The 19673-nt window shown below is 39.0% G+C and overlaps 1 protein-coding gene across 2 annotated transcripts in view; it reads right to left on the reverse strand.

Annotated features, from left to right (window-relative positions):
• Positions 1-19673, reverse strand: part of POLR3B (RNA polymerase III subunit B) — a 71392-nt gene that overhangs the window by 41916 nt on the left and 9803 nt on the right. For both annotated transcript variants that reach the window (XM_041416722.1, XM_041416723.1), the window contains 7 exons: positions 19269-19377; positions 12260-12382; positions 10635-10751; positions 10022-10156; positions 4885-5046; positions 1510-1710; positions 329-491 (listed from right to left, as the gene is read on the reverse strand). In XM_041416722.1, the coding sequence (XP_041272656.1) occupies positions 329-491; positions 1510-1710; positions 4885-5046; positions 10022-10156; positions 10635-10751; positions 12260-12382; positions 19269-19377 (1010 nt within the window). The remainder of the gene's footprint in view (positions 1-328; positions 492-1509; positions 1711-4884; positions 5047-10021; positions 10157-10634; positions 10752-12259; positions 12383-19268; positions 19378-19673) is intronic.

Here is a 19673-nt window from a genome sequence, read left to right on the forward strand (position 1 = left end):
AACCAACAAACCCAAGTTAAATGTATGTATTTTTGTCCCTATTTATGCAAGTGGGCTTAAAAACAGGGCTGAAATTTGAGAAAGCTTCAATTTCCCAGCTACACACATCTGCAGTCAGAGTTCTGAAGACCCAACTTCATGAAACTAAGTGCCATCATCTGGCCCATCTACTTTGCCTAACCCTATCAAAATATTTACAGAGGAAATTATTTACACGTGGAAAACAGCATCTGCTGTTGACTCTGATCCAAGAACTACTGCAGGGTTTCTGAAGCCTAACTCTCCATCAGCAACAAATCCGAGTCCAGACTGCCGAAAAGTAACATACCATTAAGAAAAACCAGGAACACGTTTGGGTATGAAAGTTCTTCACCACAGAGCAAGTTGACATCTTCAACTCCAAGATTACTGGCTAATTTAATAATTGGGCCATCTTCCATATCCGTAGTTATGTGAGTCATGAGGGCAAGGTTTTTAACTAAACCACAGGCCTAGGAAAAAAACAAAACCAAAACCCACTAATTTTATCCCTTCTCTTTCTATGTGTTAATACCATATTTGCATTTTTCTCCCCAAACTGTATTTATGATTGACAAAACCAAAAATATGACAAAGTGAAAGAAATTAAATTAATTACCCTGAAATTTTGGAGGAAAAAAGGTAGAATTTTCTATATCACACTGAAATGTAATGTTTTAGCATTTACAAGCTAATAAAAAATATAGGCACTGAAACAGATTTTAAGTTAAACATGTATAACCCTATGTTTCTCTTGTCTGCTAGTCAGCAACATAATGGAAATACAAGATCAGTCCGTTGATCAATTTTCCATGTATCCTACATGTTCTAGCACAAACATTAACATTTTAAAATGAAAAAGTATCTTATACAGTGTAACTTTATTTCAGCTGCCTAGTAAGACAAGCTTATATTGACTTATTCAGAAAGTTCAGAATTCCTCCCCCCAGAGTATCCTCTAGTCAAAAAAAAAGAGAAAGAAAAGGAAAGCCAAACAAAACAAGACTGTCAGAATCAATTCCTTGATTGCAATATGTATAAAGATGGTTTTCTTCCTCAAGTTGATGGCTAAAGAAATATTGGTACATGTTTCAGAAACACTGCAAGTTGATGCTGCAACTTGAAAACAGAACGTTTATTACAGAACAAGGAGAGAGGTGTTTAGGACTCCTCTCCTTCTGCTCTCACCAAAAGAGAACAAATAGTTCCACTGCAAAAATGGAACCTGTTCATGTCATTCTCATATAGCCAAATGGTTTCAGAACTGTTTCCAGACAGTCTATGCAGGAGAAAAAAAGACAATGTAGTAAGAAGGACCAGGATGCAAACAGGTAGGATGTAAGAAGTTGTTACCAGGCTGAGGATAATTTATCTCTGCAGAAACCTCCTCATCAGAATTATTCATCTAATGAAGGACCACCTGCTTCAAGTTAAATAGTGTCTCCATTTGTCAGGACAAGAAACACAGAAAGCAAAATAGAAATCACTCACCTCTCCTTCAGGAGTGTCAGAAGGGCAGAGCATCCCCCACTGAGATGGCTGTAGCGATCGAGGACCACTCACTTTCCTTGTCTTTTCAAACTGAGAAGAGATCCTGGTCATCATTCCCAGAGCAGATATGTAAGACAAGCGGGACAAGACTTGTGTCACGCCTTGGCGGTCCATCTTGAATCTCTTTAGAGACCAATTTCCCTGCAGAATAAAATTATTGTTTCAAAAGAATCTGTGCACTTCATCCTTGTCTTGGCTTTTTCCAGAGTGTAGACAGAATGGTATCTGAGGAGTTTTGCAAATCAAATGTTGTCCATTTACATAAATCAAATTTCTAACTACCTATCTGCCTAAAAAGTCCTAGTTATAGCATATCTGTATTAAAGAGAAGTTGAAAAGGACTGCTCTTTCAGATGAAAGGATACTTTTGCTATTACATATTCCATCACACAAATAGTCTTTTTCATCTGTCCCTCGCAGGTAAATCAATACTCAAATTTACCTAAATTAAATTATTTTGGTTTTTATTGATTTTTTTAGTATTTAAGAAAGAAAAAGTCTTTCGAGTGATATAACACTTTTACAATAGATCCCACAAGCTTTCAGTTTTGCCTTTTCCATGATCTGTTACTTTTGTAGGAAACACAGACATTTATGCTGGAGAAGTATGACATCAAAGCCCGCTGTACTTTTTTGAAGCCTTTTGTTTTTGTAATCCAGAGGAAAAAGACTCACTGATGTGTCTTCCCTGAGAAGAGAGTGTGTGTATGGGGGAGGAGTAGGTCCTCCCAGCTTCTGTTTGGATTACATCAAATATGAAATGCAAGATCCATGAACATCTCAGAGGTTTTGTGCTTCAGGACTGTCACAGGCACTCTCACTTCTGGTTTTAATCACGAGAACAGAGGAGCTCAGAGCATGGTCTAGGACACAAATATGCTTCCATGCAAGCAGATTTAATAAACTCTACTGCAATCTTGAAATTTAGTGCTAAAATTTTTGCCTTTGTGACATTTATTCCATATCCAGTTCTCAGCACCTGAGTCAGTGGATACAGCAAGTTTCTATCTGAAATACTAATTACTGCAGGCACCATGTTACTGTTCAGTCCAAAGATAACATTTTCCCAAGGATTGCCTTCTGCTAATTCTTGAACCCTTTTTGGCAAACTCAGCTCACCAATTTTAACAAATAACTTGAAGCTTGCTTGCTGTACTGCACCAAAACCCTGAGGGTGATTTGCTTGGCTTTTTTATTTCCACTTTTAACAGCACAATCCCATTCAGTGATCAACAGGAAGAAAACACCATCCATATGAATGGTTTTGTTATTTGCTTCCACTGAAGACTATCAAATATCTCAAGCTTCTAATAGCAAGTGGGAACACACCATGCCCAATGGCAAGTCAGTCAAACCTGTTAATTTGTTCAGCATCTTTGGGAAGGGCTCACTCACTGACCATTTCATTCTGTAAAGACTGGGAGTTATGGGAGTGTAAGTGGAAGAATACAATAAATCAGTAGTTTTTCTTCCCACCAGAAAGTATTGCATCTGTAGGCTAAGTAAGTATGTGGTTTCTCCTTTGCTGCCCAGAGAGTCTAAAACAAAAAGAGTGGGAAAAAGGGGAAGTAAAAATGCTGCCTGAAGACATACAAAATATTCTTTGTGCTTTGAAAGGGATGGAGTGGATCCTTCAAAATTTGACCACAAGAAAAGAAAATCCAAAGAGGTCAGGGCAGTTGTGAGACCACCCCCTTGAGAACTCTTATGATTGGGAAGTTGCCCCCTCAGTGGCATCAGGTGATTCTTCAGATACTGAAATGTCCATCAGGCTTGTGGCACTACTGCCTGCCCTACCTTCTCTTCTGGGGTTTACCAGGGTAAGGGAGGAGCTGTAGCAAACATCACTGAGCACCACTGTACAGATGATGCAGTAGGGCTATGAATTCTTTTGCATGCTACTGGTGTATTATGAATCTGCTCAGTTATTTCATGCTCTTTGAGACTATCATTGAAGCATTCTGGTGAGATTGGAGATTGTCATTTCCAAGAATCATTTTTATGGTATTTGCTTAATCTCTTGAATGGTGTGCACTGGGCATTGTTCCTGAGAAATTATTTTTCAATGCTTAAGAGCAGATGGTGTTTAACTGCTTATGCGGCAGTAAAAAAAAGTCCAAAGACACAGGAAGAACGAAGACTTTACTGAATATGGACTGAATAATATTTGCAGATTTATCTCTGTCAGTCCAAATGGAAAAACTGGCACAAGCTAGAGGAAAGCACTAGCATTTAGAGAAACAAATCTGTCAATTGTTTTGGTTATGTGCACTGTGGAGATTTAACTACATTTGGGGCACTCATAAAATTAAACAGTGATAAGCTTTAACACTGGGATTTGTAAGTTACAGACTGTTGGTGGTTTTGGATGCAATATGTGGAATTAATTTGTTTACAAGAACCAAAGAAAAACCTCAGTTTCATGCTAGGCAGAAAAGCCCTCTCAAGAGCACCAAAGACTAAAAATTAAGTTCCACAATTTTTACCAGTTCCTAAAATACTTAAGTCTAATCTAATTTCTTTTAAAAATCATGCATTTCAAAGTCTTTTACAAGCTACTAGCGGGATTTCAGGAGCAATCTCACAAATTGCTCTTGCAGATGTCTGAGGTGAAAGACAAAGTTAGTAGCTATTGTTGTTCTTGTCCACTGGCATGAAGGAAAGTATCTGCTCCAGGAGAAGACAGAAACAGGCTAAAATCCAACCAAGACAAATATTTAAAGGGTAATTATCAGAGTTTTTTAATATTATGGCATTCCACAGATTTCCCTGTTAAACAGATCAGTACCATTAACAGAGAAGCATGAACTTCTACGCTGCAAATTTGTTCATTTCATCAACTTCAAAATAAAAAGGCACTGCCCTCAAAGAGCTCAAAATTGAGGTTGAGGGAATTTTTTTTTCCTCCTGCTCATGATGTTTTCCTGCTGTTTTTCATCTTTTATACAAATGATGTAGCCTGACCCCAGCTAAATCCAGATAATAAAAAACCACATAGTCAAGCAGAACCTAGAAGACAGTCAGCTGGATAAATACAACCATGAGCACTATTTTAAATGTGCCTGTTTCTACCATTCTTTCTCAAAAAGTAAAACATCAGTTTGAAATAAAAGATGCTTGATGATTAGTGATTCTTCAGTGAATTCCAAACGCCCTGCCCCGACAGAGTTTTCCAATTTTAATCTATAAAAAACATTAAATAGGTCTGCTTTTCAAACCAAAACCAGAAGATCCAGCAAAAATAAATGTACACCTTTCCATCATTCACTATGGTGGAAAAGCTCTGCATCCTAAAATGAGAGCAGAAGTACTTACTGTGGAGATGGCATTGACCATGCCGTTGGTGATCTGGTCCTGCCGCATGTGCTTCACAACATCAAACTGAGCTGCACGCTGCTTGGGGATCACCTGGTCAGCAATCTTTTTCAGTTCAGAGTTAAATTTTTTGAACAGATCTTCAAACAGAAGAGAAAGAAGCTGGAAATACAAAATGGTAAAGGGAAAAATTATACTTCTTCAAGTCTAGGAAATGAAGAAAGAGACTACTTGTCAGTTAAAATGTAACTTTTCTGTTTCACAAATGATAATTCACAAATGATAATTCACAAATGATAAAACCACAAGTTTTTTTGCCTTGTTACAGTATTAGAGAACTTTTAATAGAAATTAACTAGAATGGTCTAAGTTTATGCACTTATCTCCTTTTGCTTCGTTTTAATCTTTCCTTCACAATATTTTAGCACAGCCATACTTCTCTATGCTATCCAACTATTTTCCCTAATCTGCTACATTACAACCCAGCTGATTTACTTCCTCCCTGAAGTTATAAACTCTTTTAAAGATTTAATACCCTAAATGTACAACCCTGAATTACACACAAGATCTGCAGGCAAGAGTGGTTTTTACTCTAACACATATCTCAGGTTTCATAGGCAGCTTCCTTACTCATACACACTTTTATCCTGTGATTGATCTGCCAATCACAATCTGTGGAAAACATTACACCCACAGAGAGTTCACCTGTGAATGTTCAACATCTGTCACTGTCTTCTAGAACTGCTACTGTCTGGAAACTGCAATACAAACCAACAACCCAAAAAGCCTACAGTTTACGCAATAAAGCTACATATCTCAGGTGAATATGAAAAAAACCCCAAACAATGAACCCAAAATGAACCCAGCAACAGAACCATTCAAAAGTGTGACATTTTAACATAATTATTTCCTGTATATTAATTACTTCTTAAAATAGCCATAAAAGGAAAAGGTGTTGTGATCTGATTTTTTTTTGCTCTCTAATCTGCTTTGTTTCTGCAGTTTGTTCAGCCTCTCCTTGCATCAGTAATAGTTTTCAAAACATTTAAATCTGCACCTCATGATACATTTTAAGTGTTCACAACAATCAGCTTTGCAAGCAATCAGTGTAAACTCTAAAGCCTGGCATTCCTGTCCTGGGACCTGAGTCTGCAACTGCCCCAAGTGTCAGAAGAACAAAAAGTGCAGCTGCTATCAGTGCCAGGAATGGTAGTTCCCAGTGTACAAAGCAGTCAGCGTAGAAAACAAGCTGTGTGCTCATCCACCACAAGCTAGGACGTTCTGGAGTAATTTGTACCATACAATTTCTGTATATGCAGAATTAAACTGTATTTTACCTGTCTCCATGAGACATAGTCCCCAACTTTCTTTACCTTCTGGAAACAAGAAAGTAAACCACGCTCACTCTTCTCTCCCTAGGATGGGCCACTAGCTTTCATTTCCTTTTCTCCACCTACATGCTCCAGCTGGGCTGACCAAAGCATTTGGCAAATGACACTGTAAAGCTGGTGACAACACACAGAGCATGCTAACCCTTGACAGACGTGGAATCCTATTGCCATTCTGGACAGACAGGTTTTTTAGACCCGACCTTGGAATGAGAGGAAGGTGCTGTAGAGCCTCTTTTCCTTCCTGATGTTTGTAATACCATCAACAGTTCCAAAATCATACTCTCTCACCACTGTCACAAGAAATCCACTCACCTACGATATCACAGTTAATTTAAATTAGACTTCCACCAGAAATAAAAGCAACTTTTATTAAGCATTGTATTAGGAAGGAGAATGCACTGGAGTTTCCAAAAATAAGATTATGAGGAAAGAGTTTCAGAAGTAGGGAAAAAGTAAGAGGAGGAAATGTGTCATTTTAAGATGGCTGATAGACTTGTTAAATAAGAACTAAACTCTTGAAACTAACTACAGTAAACACTTGATCTAAACAGGTTTGAGCAGGATTTAAACATTTAACTAAACACTTTAAAAAATTACTCAGAACTTGTTTTCATATTTGATTTCTTGATCAAAAAACTGCAAGAATCTCATAATTCCTTATATCATGGGGATTATAAAGCCACACCACCTTTCCTCTTCTCTAACAAACAAAGTCAGTTACACCCCAAGTACACCAACTTGTTACTACCTGCCAGTCTGGAAAGCCTCATACTTTGCTAATTTCACTCACAGCCTCTCTAAGAGCTGGGACTATCTGGCAAAGAAGAATTTCACAATAACCACATTATTTAGGTCAAGAGCAAGAGATTAAAGAAAAAGGATGGAATGCCACTGATAATATTCAATGGATTTTGTAGTTAGTCCAGGGCCTTTCAGCCTTCTTCAGAGAGGAGCACTAAAGAGCAAATTATATGTAAGGAAAAAAATTCTGACAGCTCACCAATTGATTTTCATTGAAAATCCTAAGAAAAATTAATAAAGAAGTTAAGCTGCTGAAATACAGTTTCAGCAATTAGCTTAATGTCAGAGAATTCTAATTAGGCGCCTTGAGATTGCTATTTAGCGTTTAAGCCTTTAGAGTGCCAAATTCTCCCTTTCACACAAACTGGTTGCAAAATTAAAGACATTAGGCAGCCTTAATTATATTATCAGAACAGCTGGGATTAGGCAATCTCTGAAGTCAAGGCGGTATTCTTTTGTCACAGGATAGAAATCCCTTGCTTTCCAGGGTGCCGGATTTTGGTGCTGTTCCATATCTCACCCATACAAAGCAAGCTGCATTAGAAACAAAAAAAAAAAAAAAAAAAAAAAAAAAGGAAAAAAAAAAGAGGACAAAGAACAGAGTCATGCTTAGCAAATAATGAACACATTAAGGGAAGAGAAAAGGTAGGTGAAAAGATTAAGCCTGAAATCGGTAGGTTTTGCTAACACCTCAGCTGGCACCTGGCCTACTGAGCCTCTAGTGGCAGGCAGACTAAGAGAAAGCTCTGTAAACCAGCTTGGCTAGTGGATACAACCCTGTTATCTAAAGCTAAAGCACATTTCGTACTCTCTTGTCCCATGGGGTGTGAAATTAGCAGCTATTGTTTTCACACATTTTTATAAACACAATGCCATTTATGTCTTTACACTGTTTAGACCGCTGTGTTTTTCTCCTCACATGGGAATCTTTTCTTTTTTTTTAATTTATTCAGATTTTAAATCAACAGGATTTTTATTCCAGGAACATGATGCTGGCATAAAAAAAACCAAAACAAACCACCAACAACCATTTTATCCACACAAACTTTAGCGAAACACAAACATCTAGAAACTGGCAAAACTCTACACAGTTTAGTCTGCAATCCAATAAAATTAGTATTTCACCAAAAAAAAACAGCGGAGGGAAATTAAACCACTCAGCTTGAAATGAGCATTTAAAATACCACAAGAGAGAAAGAACTACTCTTAATCAAGCGTTAACCTCCCCCACCCCCCCATCCCTGCACAGGTCTTCTTGATGTAGAAAAAAATATGCATTGGCTTTGTTGCGATGATCCTCTACATTTAAAAACTTTCCCCACATAATTTAAAACAACTTTGGTTGTTAACATCTGTGTGAGCAGAGGCCTTTTTCTTACAGCTTGTAGAAAATTCTTTACCTGCTCTACTTTCTGCTTCTAGAAGTATTAGGAAAAAACAAACTACTCCTTCGATCCAGTTAAATAACAACAATCTGCTGACAAAGCAACAGCTAATATACTGATTACAATCATACTGAGCTCCAGCAGTTACAGCAGAAACCCAAGAAACATATCACAGCTTAAAATATTTATTCCACCGAAATGTTGCACTAATGTCCATTTACTACTCCTTACACTTCAGAAACACATTCTGCTTCAGCACTGGTGCAAAAATTTGATGAACAGTAAAGACATTAATTTCAAGAAAGAATTTTCTTATCCTAAAAAGTTAAGTTTTTTCATTGCATTTGTGCTTTGAATGTGTTCAAGACTGCCATCTTAGTTTCTTCAGAAAACTATGAAGCAAAGCATGTGGTTTTTACTCTAAAATATTTGCACTATGTGTATGTGTTCACATGTGGACATAGAGGGTAGGGTGGAAAGGAGGAGTATGAGACAATATGCAAGCACACATCTTAAAAAGTGTAATAAAATGAGAATTTTCACTGGATAGGAACAAAATGGAATATTGTTATGTGTGCAGAAACAGAAATCCCAACACAAATGCTGTGGGCAGCAGAGATGCAGTTTCTGCAATCCAGTGCATTTTGTGTACTTGTCTGAATTTCTGATGCATGATCAATAACCACAAGTGATACCAATTACTAAAACTCCAACTTGCATTACTATTTAGCACAGCAAAGAAGTCCAATCCTAATATCAACTGTTTAACCAAATAAGCACACATGGCAAGGAAAAATCCATGCCACATTAGCTAAGCAGTTCCTTTACCTGACAGGTAAACTCCTCCAGCATTAGGAGAATGCAGTTTGGCCAACAACTGTGAACTGCCACCCTCTCTGCAAAACAACAATGCCAGACACCTCAAACCATTCCCTCCTTTGCAGTCCTTGGATACTGCTGCTGCCTCCAGTGCCAAAATTCTGCAAGCAGAGAACTCCACAAAATCCACTTTTATTAGCTGCTCAAGTTAACTTTGAATATTTTGTTAATTCATGCCACCCTAGAGGCCAGAGAGGCAGCTGACAGCAAACGAGCAATCTTATGGGCACCAAATTACAGGAGGCTTGAGTGGCTGTTCGTGAGCTGGTACACAAGCTGGGTTCTCCACAGTGGGACAGCCTGGACATGACATGCAGGCACCTCCTTTGCCCCAGTTTATTCCCTTACCCAGCTGTTTAGAGGGGAACACTGGGGGATAGCTCTTACTGCTGCCTTCTCGACACTAGCAGTGTTATGCCACAACCAGGACTGATTCTCTATTTGCACTGCTCTGTCCTTTCATCTGGTATAAAGAGGCAATGCAGAAGTGAAGATAAAATGTATTAGTCTCAGTCATGAAAACAGATCTATGAGTCAACACGGAAAAGCCAACAAAAATAAAATGAGAGGGAGAACACTTCAGTTGAGAAGACAGGGATACGCTTTATTCCTTATTCAGCATCTTTTAATAGGAGACAGTAACAAAACCCTGAAACACTTGGCTCTGAAGTAAAAACTCACCTGCCCTGCCAGCTCCAAACGTTTATTTCCATAATAGTCTCTGTCATCTACTTTATTTTCTCCTTGAGCCAAAATTACTCTGCGTACCATCACTGCTGTGTATATGCACTTGGCACGAAAATTGAATTCCTTCACCTGTAAAAAATCCAAAAAAACTAAATAAAACAAAAACATATCAATGCTTCAGGATCAGCTCCTTAGTTCTTATTCAGACAAACCCACTGGTAATCCAGGCTGACTGAGTTACAAAAGGGATTTCAGCACTTTACTTTCTTTAAAAATGCAAAAAATAAACGTTAGTGACTTTGAAACAGATAGCAAATGAAAGTAAATCAGAATAAAGATATAGGTCATGAAAGATGAAAGTCCTGAATTCACACCTGATACTGCCTAGCCGTGTAGAAAAAAGTGCATGGTTTGATTAGTTCAGTGGTACAGCATTTCACAGAGATTTCTTTTGACTCAATCCAAGTCTTCCCCTTTATTTTGAGGATGATTTACTTTATCTCAGCTACTAAGCCATCAAAGGCATTTTTCCCTGCCAACAAAGCTCGCACCATAAATAACCATACAAGCTTACTCTTGTTTAAAAAACCCCCAGAACATTACATACGAGCACATGGGTCAGAATGGTTGATGCCAGCAGCTCTCGGGCTTCTTCCATCTTTGTTTTCTTTGGGCCTCCCCACATCCTTTGCCTTCGTACTTTGTTTCCAATGTACTTCAATGCCTGTGAAGGGGGGAATTAACCTGAGTTAGCATTAGAATTTTAACCTATACAAATACACACACACACATTATGTGTGTATTCCTCAACCAGCACCATCTCACCACCAATGGATGACACAAACATCAAACAAGCTGCAAAATAACAAAGATGTAAGCGATACTAACTTACAAACAAAATTTAACTAACAAAAAAAATTCCGGAAAATTGACACATTTGATGATGTATACAACATGTTTGTCACAGGTTGGTAACATCTGGAATGGAAAGTAGTGGAAATTCATGATTACTATAATACTAAAAGAAAGGATATGGCAGAGATATAGAAAAAAGGATTCTATAAATTCCAAAGATATCCAGTTTATTTAATTAGACTTTTCACCTTCAGTTCTTTTGTGTACTTGCTAAATTCCATTCAGATACTAAACCATTAAACCTCACTGTTTAATATCCCCAAAAGCTACTGTGTGGCATCCATGTCTGTCTCCAGGAGTGCCTTGCAGTGGATTCTTACTTTCCTACCAGTTGTCAATCAATCTGTAGAATTCCTAGTTAGATGAGTCAAGAAGCTATCCAAGCCCACACAGGAAGTTCCTGCCTGGAAGTCATGAAGCTATGTGAAAGAATCACCCTCTCCACTAAATGACAGATTATCCTTTCCATCTGTTACACTCTTCCACAAAAAGCTATCTCTCTATTAACTTCATTTGACATTTCTTGCAGAGAATAACTTCTGTATTTCTGTTTTTCTAACTTTCTGAATACTTCACATTCCTCTGTGTTGCTCCAGCTCACTTAATCATCTGAGACTGAATTAGGAGCTCTTCAAGCTAACTGGAACCCTCAAAAGCCCCCAAAGATGAAAACCAGAAAGATGTTCACTTTAAAACACTAAACATCACACATGGAATGATTTGACAAAGTTTACAATGAAATAGCAGAAATAAGATTAATCTCCAAAAGCTTCTTCTAGCAGATTAATATATACCCATTTGCTCCCAGTAAAATGGCCCACAGCCTGGCTAACTAAAAAAGGTGCATGAGCTAAGAGAATTCTACTGAGTCTTTAGCAGGACGCAGGGTAGCTGCTATGCAGACTTCATACAGGAGATGAAAACAGAAGAACATCTACTCATGATGAAATGGTCATAGCCACATCACAGGGCTTCAGCAAAATGGGGCATGCAATTCCCTTTTTAAAAGTCTTCAACAAACCCCCCTCATTTTATGGACATTGCTACTTTTTATATACAGGGTTATGCCATTAAAACACAACCCTGGGCTTCTGAAAACAAAGCATTGCTTGACTTTGATTTTTTTTCTTCTTCAGTTAGGTTATGAGAGCCAAGTCTCATGTCTGACAAGTCATGACCCTTTAAAAAGCCTCAGCTTGAAATAAATCCCCAAAACAAATCTTAAAACAGAAAGTCTATGTCCATTGCTGACACAGCAAAGTGGTCAATACCCACTACATTGATTTTTATGGTCTCTGGCCATGTGAAAGGACACACCTGCATCTGTGTAAAAATCTGAGCTTTTTGGCATTCTTCCAGACTAGGAGCAAATGCAGCCATCACATGTTCCTCTGTGCCAATCATCTGTACAATCTCCTGGTCACTCTCAACACCCATGGCCTAGGAAAAGAAGAAAAGGCAGAAATAACACAGGCTTTATGTTAACTCACTGACATTTGCTTATGCTAATTTGGTATTGTTTGTCTGTATTACTACTAAGCAAGAGCTAGTTCTTCTCTAAGAAACTGTGCCATCTGGCACTGGCAGCACATATTCCAGCTATGGAAATCTTGATAAGCAGCAGGAACACACACACTTTTTGGGGTTTTCTTTCTTTTCTTCACTGACAGGAGTTAAATTCTGTGCGTTTTTTCTTAAGGAAAAAAAAATACTGAGTAAAAACAAACCAAAGTGTTTAACAATGAAAGCCAAGTCACAATCTACAATAAAGAAAGTGAAATTTCTTAAAGGAGTACTCACAGTCTCTTACCACAAGTAATTTTGCAAACTCCGTTTCTGATGTAGCTCATCATATTTGAGAAATGTTTACCCCTTTGCAGCTCTCTGCATTTAGAAGATGACTTCACTACACAATTCCACTTGAAAGACATTCTATTCTTTCACTGATCCATGGACACCTTGTTAGACTTTATACCGTGGAAAAAGCTTAATAAACTAAGAAAGCGCTTAACAGGTTTAGAAAAATCTCTCTATCAGTAAGTGTTTCAAGGTGGCAGCCAGCAGTGAAGGCTTTTGTGCATTCCAGATGGTGCTAAAGCTCCCCTCCTTCACACATTTGCCTGGAGCTCAGCCATATCAAGAAATGGAATAATCTCACTAAACCTCTTCTGGCTGAGTTATAATATGTTCCTCAGAACTGTGAGGAAGTTACGTTCGCATTCACATTATTCTCCAAGTGCCTGCCACAAAGACCATCGTAAATAATGGCCCATGTAGACTCTAGCATTCTGGTTCTCATTAAAAACTGGCAGTATCCCAAAAAGCCATATTTTCCTCAAAAATGCAGAAATACCTTCCCTTCTTGTTGCCTTCATGGAGTGTCACTTTGCTTAACACCTAGCAAACACCATTCCCTTGGAAAACTGTTGCTCTAATTGTGCAGTATTCAGCTTCTTTTTTTCTTTCATTTCCTTCTTTTTGAACAAAGAAGTGGCTAAAGTTCCTTTTCACCTTATGGTTTATTAGAAATTAAAAGTGCTGCAGAAGCATCACGCACCCAGAACAGTGTGAGGACTCTCCTCTTTTAACTCAAAGCCCAGATCACAATTCCACCATCTCAGACAGACTTGAGTGCCAACTCAAGACACAGTTACTTCACCAGGTATGAGTGTTTCATCTTAGTCTGATCCCATTAAGTAGTTACCCCTCTGATCTCAAGGCTCTTTTCAGAACCAGAAGTTGGCCCTGTGATATTATTGTGGTTGGGATCTGTTTTTCAAATATTATTACACTTCCTCACCCTTTTAAATAAGGTCACACAGTAGTTAAAGAATCTCAGCAGAGCAGTTAACAAAATTCCCTGCTGACCTGAAAGCCAGACTCAAAAGATAAGTCCACAAAAGTATAAAAGTTTCACAACAGTAAGGTTCCATGTGTCTAGGATTTAACAGCTGACCAGTGAACTAGTTTAGGAACAACAACTAGATTCATACAATTATTGCATTTAGAAGTTTTCAGAAGAACAAAATTTTCGCGCTATTCTAGGCAAGTATAATACAAATACATTTATCTAAAGCACATCAACTGCAAGCTGGTATCACCCTGTTTCTGGACATAAGGTTAATTTTAGGATGGCAACCAAATCTTAAGTGTCATAAAAAATCTGGAGGGAAAAAGTCAATCTGATTTTTTATGATGTTTTTTCATCCATTAGAAACTGAAAGCCATAGTAAATTAAAGAGGGTTGATGATTTCTTCTGCCTTGATGAATTCTCTGATCAAGTGTTACAGCAAAAGGATGAGAGTAAGACAGATCTTTATGCCTGCTGTAGATTTTCTAGCTGGAGTTTGCAGAGCAAAATCACCTGAGATTCTAAATTTCTGAGCAGGAAAGGCTAGGATCTGTCAGCAAACAACATAGGTTGTGTTGTTAAATATGTGCAAATTTAACAAAATTAATTTATGAGTAATGACTAAAACTCAGGTAAATGACTGAAAAATATGTGATAATACAACAGCCAAAAAGTAAACCTATTTATTCTCCTTTATATTCTCAAACATCCTGAGCAGAGTTGTATAAACAAAACCACCTACATGCAATACTAACAGGACAAGCAGCAGGCCCATGCTGCCTTCAGACAGATTTGTAATCTTAACACTTTGGTTTCCAGTAAATTTGGCCCTCATGTTACCCTTCCAAGAAAAACCAAACAAACAACTAAAAAACCAAACCAATACAAGACAAGTATTCCAGAATTAGCCTGTAACATCATTAGGACAGTAACAAAATATTCCTTGGTTGTTGCCTGTGTTACAGAAACACGGAAGACACGCAGTATAGGAATGGGCCCTGCGCTTAAACACTCACGGTCCTAGGACAAAGCTGAAGGAAAGGGAATTAACATAAAAGCAAAGCAGTAGACACGATGTCTTGCTTCTTTTTGATTGGAAGGCAATATCACAAAGGGATAATTTTACGGGGGAGGGGGGAAGGAGACATTGTAAAAGCATAATTTAACAGTGGCAGTGAAAGGATGAGGAAGGAGACAGGAGCAGGCTGCTGAAGACCACAGCTGAAGACTAGCAGTCAACGTACATAAAAGAGACAAGGTAAAGCAAGCATTCAGATAATCCTGAGTTCAAGTGGGAGAAAGTGATCCAAGTGGGCTCAACTCCCTCCTAGGACTGGGGAGCTTTCTTCTGCCCAAATGTGTGTGTGTGTCCACATTTGTGTGTGCATATATTTGTACAGATGAGAGTGTGAGCCCAGCTCTTCCTCCCCCAGCTCATGTCTTAATGATGATGTCTAGGCGTTTCCATGGCACTTCCCTAGAATGTAGTTCTGCACTCCATCAGGCTAAACTACAGCACAGAGACAGGCAGATGACTGGATTAAAAAGATGTCAGGGAAGTTCAAGGTTGACATCACAGACAGAATTGGTCTGGAGCTTTCATAATTCAAAAGATACGAGCTATGAAACAACAGCCATGGGAATCCATAATCCTGCAGATCCAGTCAGACCACCACCCAGCTGTTCCTCTACAGCTGCACCTCAACAGCTCCAAGGCTAAAGCTGGTTTGTAAAAATGAAACTCAACTTGCTGTTCAAATCTTTTGCCACAGGTCCTAGAGTGTTTCTTACAGTTCCCACACAAACTAAAGATACTTCATCTAGAGATTCAAGTCATAAAACTCAACTTTTAAGTCCCTGTAGGTTATTCATAATCCTCTTCCTTCCCTAACCAGTTTGGATGCAGCATGCAGCCTTCACTTACTTCAGCTCCCAGCCTTCACTTACTTCACTCAAACCTACCAAATCAAGATCACAAACTCGAAAGAAAAATAGCCCTTACCTTTGAGCAGCTCTAACTCTCTCCAATGTAGGGAGCTTCCTGCAAAAGCAGCAGCACCATCTTACCTCCAACTCAAACGATTTTCAGGATAGAAACACCCTTACATACCACACAAATATTCCACACCTCCTCCAATGCCCACTGCTACCTGAAACTGTCCAAGCTCCCCAGGTAAAGCATGTGTACCTCCTAGCCCGACATTCAAAAGAGCACTGTGCACAGTTCACACAGCACTATGAGATGTGCAAAACTGACAAAGCTAAAACAAAGGTCTCTTGGGGTTGCAAAGCAGCTCAAGACACCCTAAATACCCCTGTGGTCGCATATGTATATCAGCTAATAAAGAAGTGCTACAAAGTAAGCAGGAAGCAAATTAGCTGTGTTTGTTTCCCATTAAAAGGCAGTTAACAGCCCTTTAAAAATTGCAACAGACACATACTTAAGGGGCAAAATTATCTGCTTTATGTCACTACTTCAAAATTAAAGTTGCATTTCCACATATAGGGACTGCACAAATGCTCCTGTCACATATCAGAAGAAAGGTTAGGGAAAACTGCTTAAGCTAGCACAGCTACAAAGCTCTAACTCCCTCACATCTAAAGAGCAGATACCCCAAGTCTGCCCTAGAATAGTGCCAGGCATATGCCTTTTGTAGCCTATCAAATTTCAGTTAGTTGTGGTCAATGTGCTAAATTTCACAAAACCACAACTTACACGTGTTTGGCACAACTGGCTGTAAAACGTCTGAGCATGCCCATCCCCAGGATCCCTACAGGTCTGGATGGCAGAAAAAAAAAAAAAAAAAAAGCAACAGGACAAAGTCATTCTGGCTTGCAGTTATGGAGGAGGATGAATTCAATGCAGATGTCTACTTCAGGGTGACCCCACACAATCCAGTCCCTATCTATCCAGATCAAGGGACCTTTAGATCCATTCTATCTCCACAGCTCCCCACAGTCCAGGTGCCTGGGCTTCATTCCTCACCAAAAGCAAGGATGGTGAACACTGTGTTCAGGTCTTCCCCCAGCATGCAGCTCTGTCCATGACTTTATACCTGAAACACAAGGGTGACCTTAGAATCTAGTCTAGGGAGCTCTAAGAATTTTAGGCCTCAGCTCAGTCAGTTGGTGATGTTTGTAATGTTATCCATTTCACAGTCCTTGCTTTTGACAAAAATTTCTATATACTAGAGGATATACTAGTACACCACCTTACAGATGCAGTCAGTAGCTTTAAATACACTATGGATTATAGATCTGCTATACTTGCTTTCTCTTCTATAATGCTACAATGATTTTCTGCACCTGATCTACTTCTTAAGTCACATACATCAGGTCAATTAAAGCTATAGGGACTAGAAAGACAATCCAGAATTGCTCACTGTCTCTCAGATAGTCCCTGACAAACTGTCCCCTCTACATGGCAAATGCACTGAATGGCAGCCCTCTACCAATTATTATTTGTTTTCTTAGTCAAAACACAGAGGTATGTGGAACTTGGTTGTAGCCTGGGTGCTGGTTTGGGAGGAAATGCAGAGCAATAGATTTTTGCCATTGCTTTCTCATTTTAGAGAAAATTAATTAGAAATTAAACACATAGCTGTTTCAGTACAAATTAAGGATTTAAAGGCAGTCATAACTTCAGACCTTAGATTGTCTATATAGCTTAATTTTGTCCCTTGCAGATGTGAATCTCTACATCACAAGAAGTAAAACAGCTATTAGTAACAAGGAAGACACATGCTTCATGCTCAAGGCTTGGGTGTTTGCATAAAGGAATTATTTTCCTTGCTTTTCCAACAAATATCCAGCGTATAATACTGCCATGTGAGAGACCTGAAGTTAGACAGGTATCCCTAAGTTTGGGATTCTCCAAGCTGAGGGCTATTGCATTTGTAATCTTGCTTCTAGTAGTTAAATAGAATGAGGCAATAGCACATTACAGCAGTGCCCAAGAAAGGAAAATTGGAGACTGGTGACTGCTTTCATTTCCAGCTGGAGACTCACCAGAAGCAGACAGAAGATCCCTGAATTTCATGTCATTAAAGGAAGAGTAAAAAAGATGACCACTCATGAGAATTGCTGGAATGGAACACTCAGAATAGTTAAAGTGGGTGTAGCTAATTTGATACTGTATTAAATCAATATAAATAATTGAAAAGCATTACAGCCAAAAGCTTATGACAACTGTGACCCTTTATTCAGTTAATAAATGAATAATTAAGGAATATTATCTAAAATATAAAAGATACTTAAGAAGAGGGGGATAATTACAGCAAGCATTGTTAGAATGTAATAAAATATTCAGTACCGTTTTGCTTAGATAAACGAGCCAACAACCATCTCCTCAGACAACAACCCAGAACAGTTACTCTACATGAGCAGGTATTTATCTGTACCAGCACAGGCTGACAAAGTGTAATAAAAGTCTATAAGGTAAGGTGGAATCCAGCAGTTTGGTATTGGAGTAAATGGATTAAGAGCCACATTAACACTTTCCTGCAATACAAGAGTTGTGAACTTAATTCTGGTATGCACATTTCTGTCTATAAATACCTTCTCAAAACTCCTTTAACCCCAGTCACTAAAAACAGACGATCTCCTCTCTTATTTGAAGAGATTTGCTTCATCAGAGGTAACAGCCATTTACTTCTCAAGTCTAAACCCAAGGATTAAACTATTTGCTAGTACCAAGGCACACCAAGTGCTGCAATAATTCGGACAAACCCGTAAATAACAACTGTGTTGCAGGCACGACCAGCTCGGATGCTGCGACCTCGTGCTGCCCCCTCCTGGCACATCATTTCCTGCGACCACCCCTCCGAACCTCCTGGGCTGTAACCCACTACAGAGAACACAAGAAGAGAGTTTTGCCTACATCCCTCCAGCCAGAGGCTTTTTTGTGTCTCCAAGAACGCAGCCCAATTTCCTCCTGCACACGGCACGTACCAGGCTGTAAGCCCACAGGCAGCAGCAAGGCAGGACAGCACAGGAAGGAGCTCCAGCTGCAGGCAGGACAGCTCTCAGCCTAAAGCCTGGCCATGCCCTACTCTCTTCTCTAGCAGCTGGACAGGGCATGTCCACCCACCACCTCTTCTGGCTGTAGTCCATGCATTTGATTCCACAGACGGAAAAGCAGAAACAATGACCCTTAACACAACTTGTAACATAGCTCATAACAAACCAGAATGCTTCTGACCTGTAGCAACAGAGGCACCTCATAAGGCAGAGTAAGGGGGTGGCAGGTATTTGTCTTGGCCCAGCAACGCTCTCCTTGCAGAAAAACACAGCACTTATTCTCCTTTTTGCTGTACAATAAAGATTACTTCCCAGGGGAAAAAAGCTCGCAGTTTCTAAGCCCTGCCAAGTCCTTCTGTACATATTAACTTGAGAGCTGCTGCCATCACTCTTTCTTGAGCTACAGCACAGCCTTTTTTCCCCTTTTTTTTCCCCCCCAAACAAACAGCTGTTACCTTAAATATGATAGCAATGGGAATATCTTCTGACAGGGTGTTGTGCCTCAGGTAAAATCTTCCTTGTTTCACAACCATATTTGTTCTGCTCTTCTTCTCATGAGTGGAGCTGATGTTAAAATAGAAATAATACTATGTCCAACAGAGTGTTTGCACAGACTCCTAGAATCTTTTGTACAGAACTTAGCAAGCTTGAACAATCTTTCAGCTGAATTAATCCCATTTTTTCCTCTTTTAAAAATTACATCAAACCAGTCAGGGATCAGCCTGTAAGGGTATTATCACCTGTGCTGGGGACAATTTGGAATGTTTGACTTAAGCAAGTAGAGGTCTGTACTTTTCAAAATCATCTTTACACGCTCTGCTCATCAGTTTTGATGTGACCAGCTAGGTCAAACCGAACAA

Source organism: Onychostruthus taczanowskii, unplaced genomic scaffold (genome assembly GCF_017590055.1).
Source record: "Onychostruthus taczanowskii isolate IOZ18803 unplaced genomic scaffold, ASM1759005v1 scaffold53, whole genome shotgun sequence".
In the NCBI taxonomy this organism is placed as follows: Eukaryota; Metazoa; Chordata; class Aves; order Passeriformes; family Passeridae; genus Onychostruthus; species Onychostruthus taczanowskii.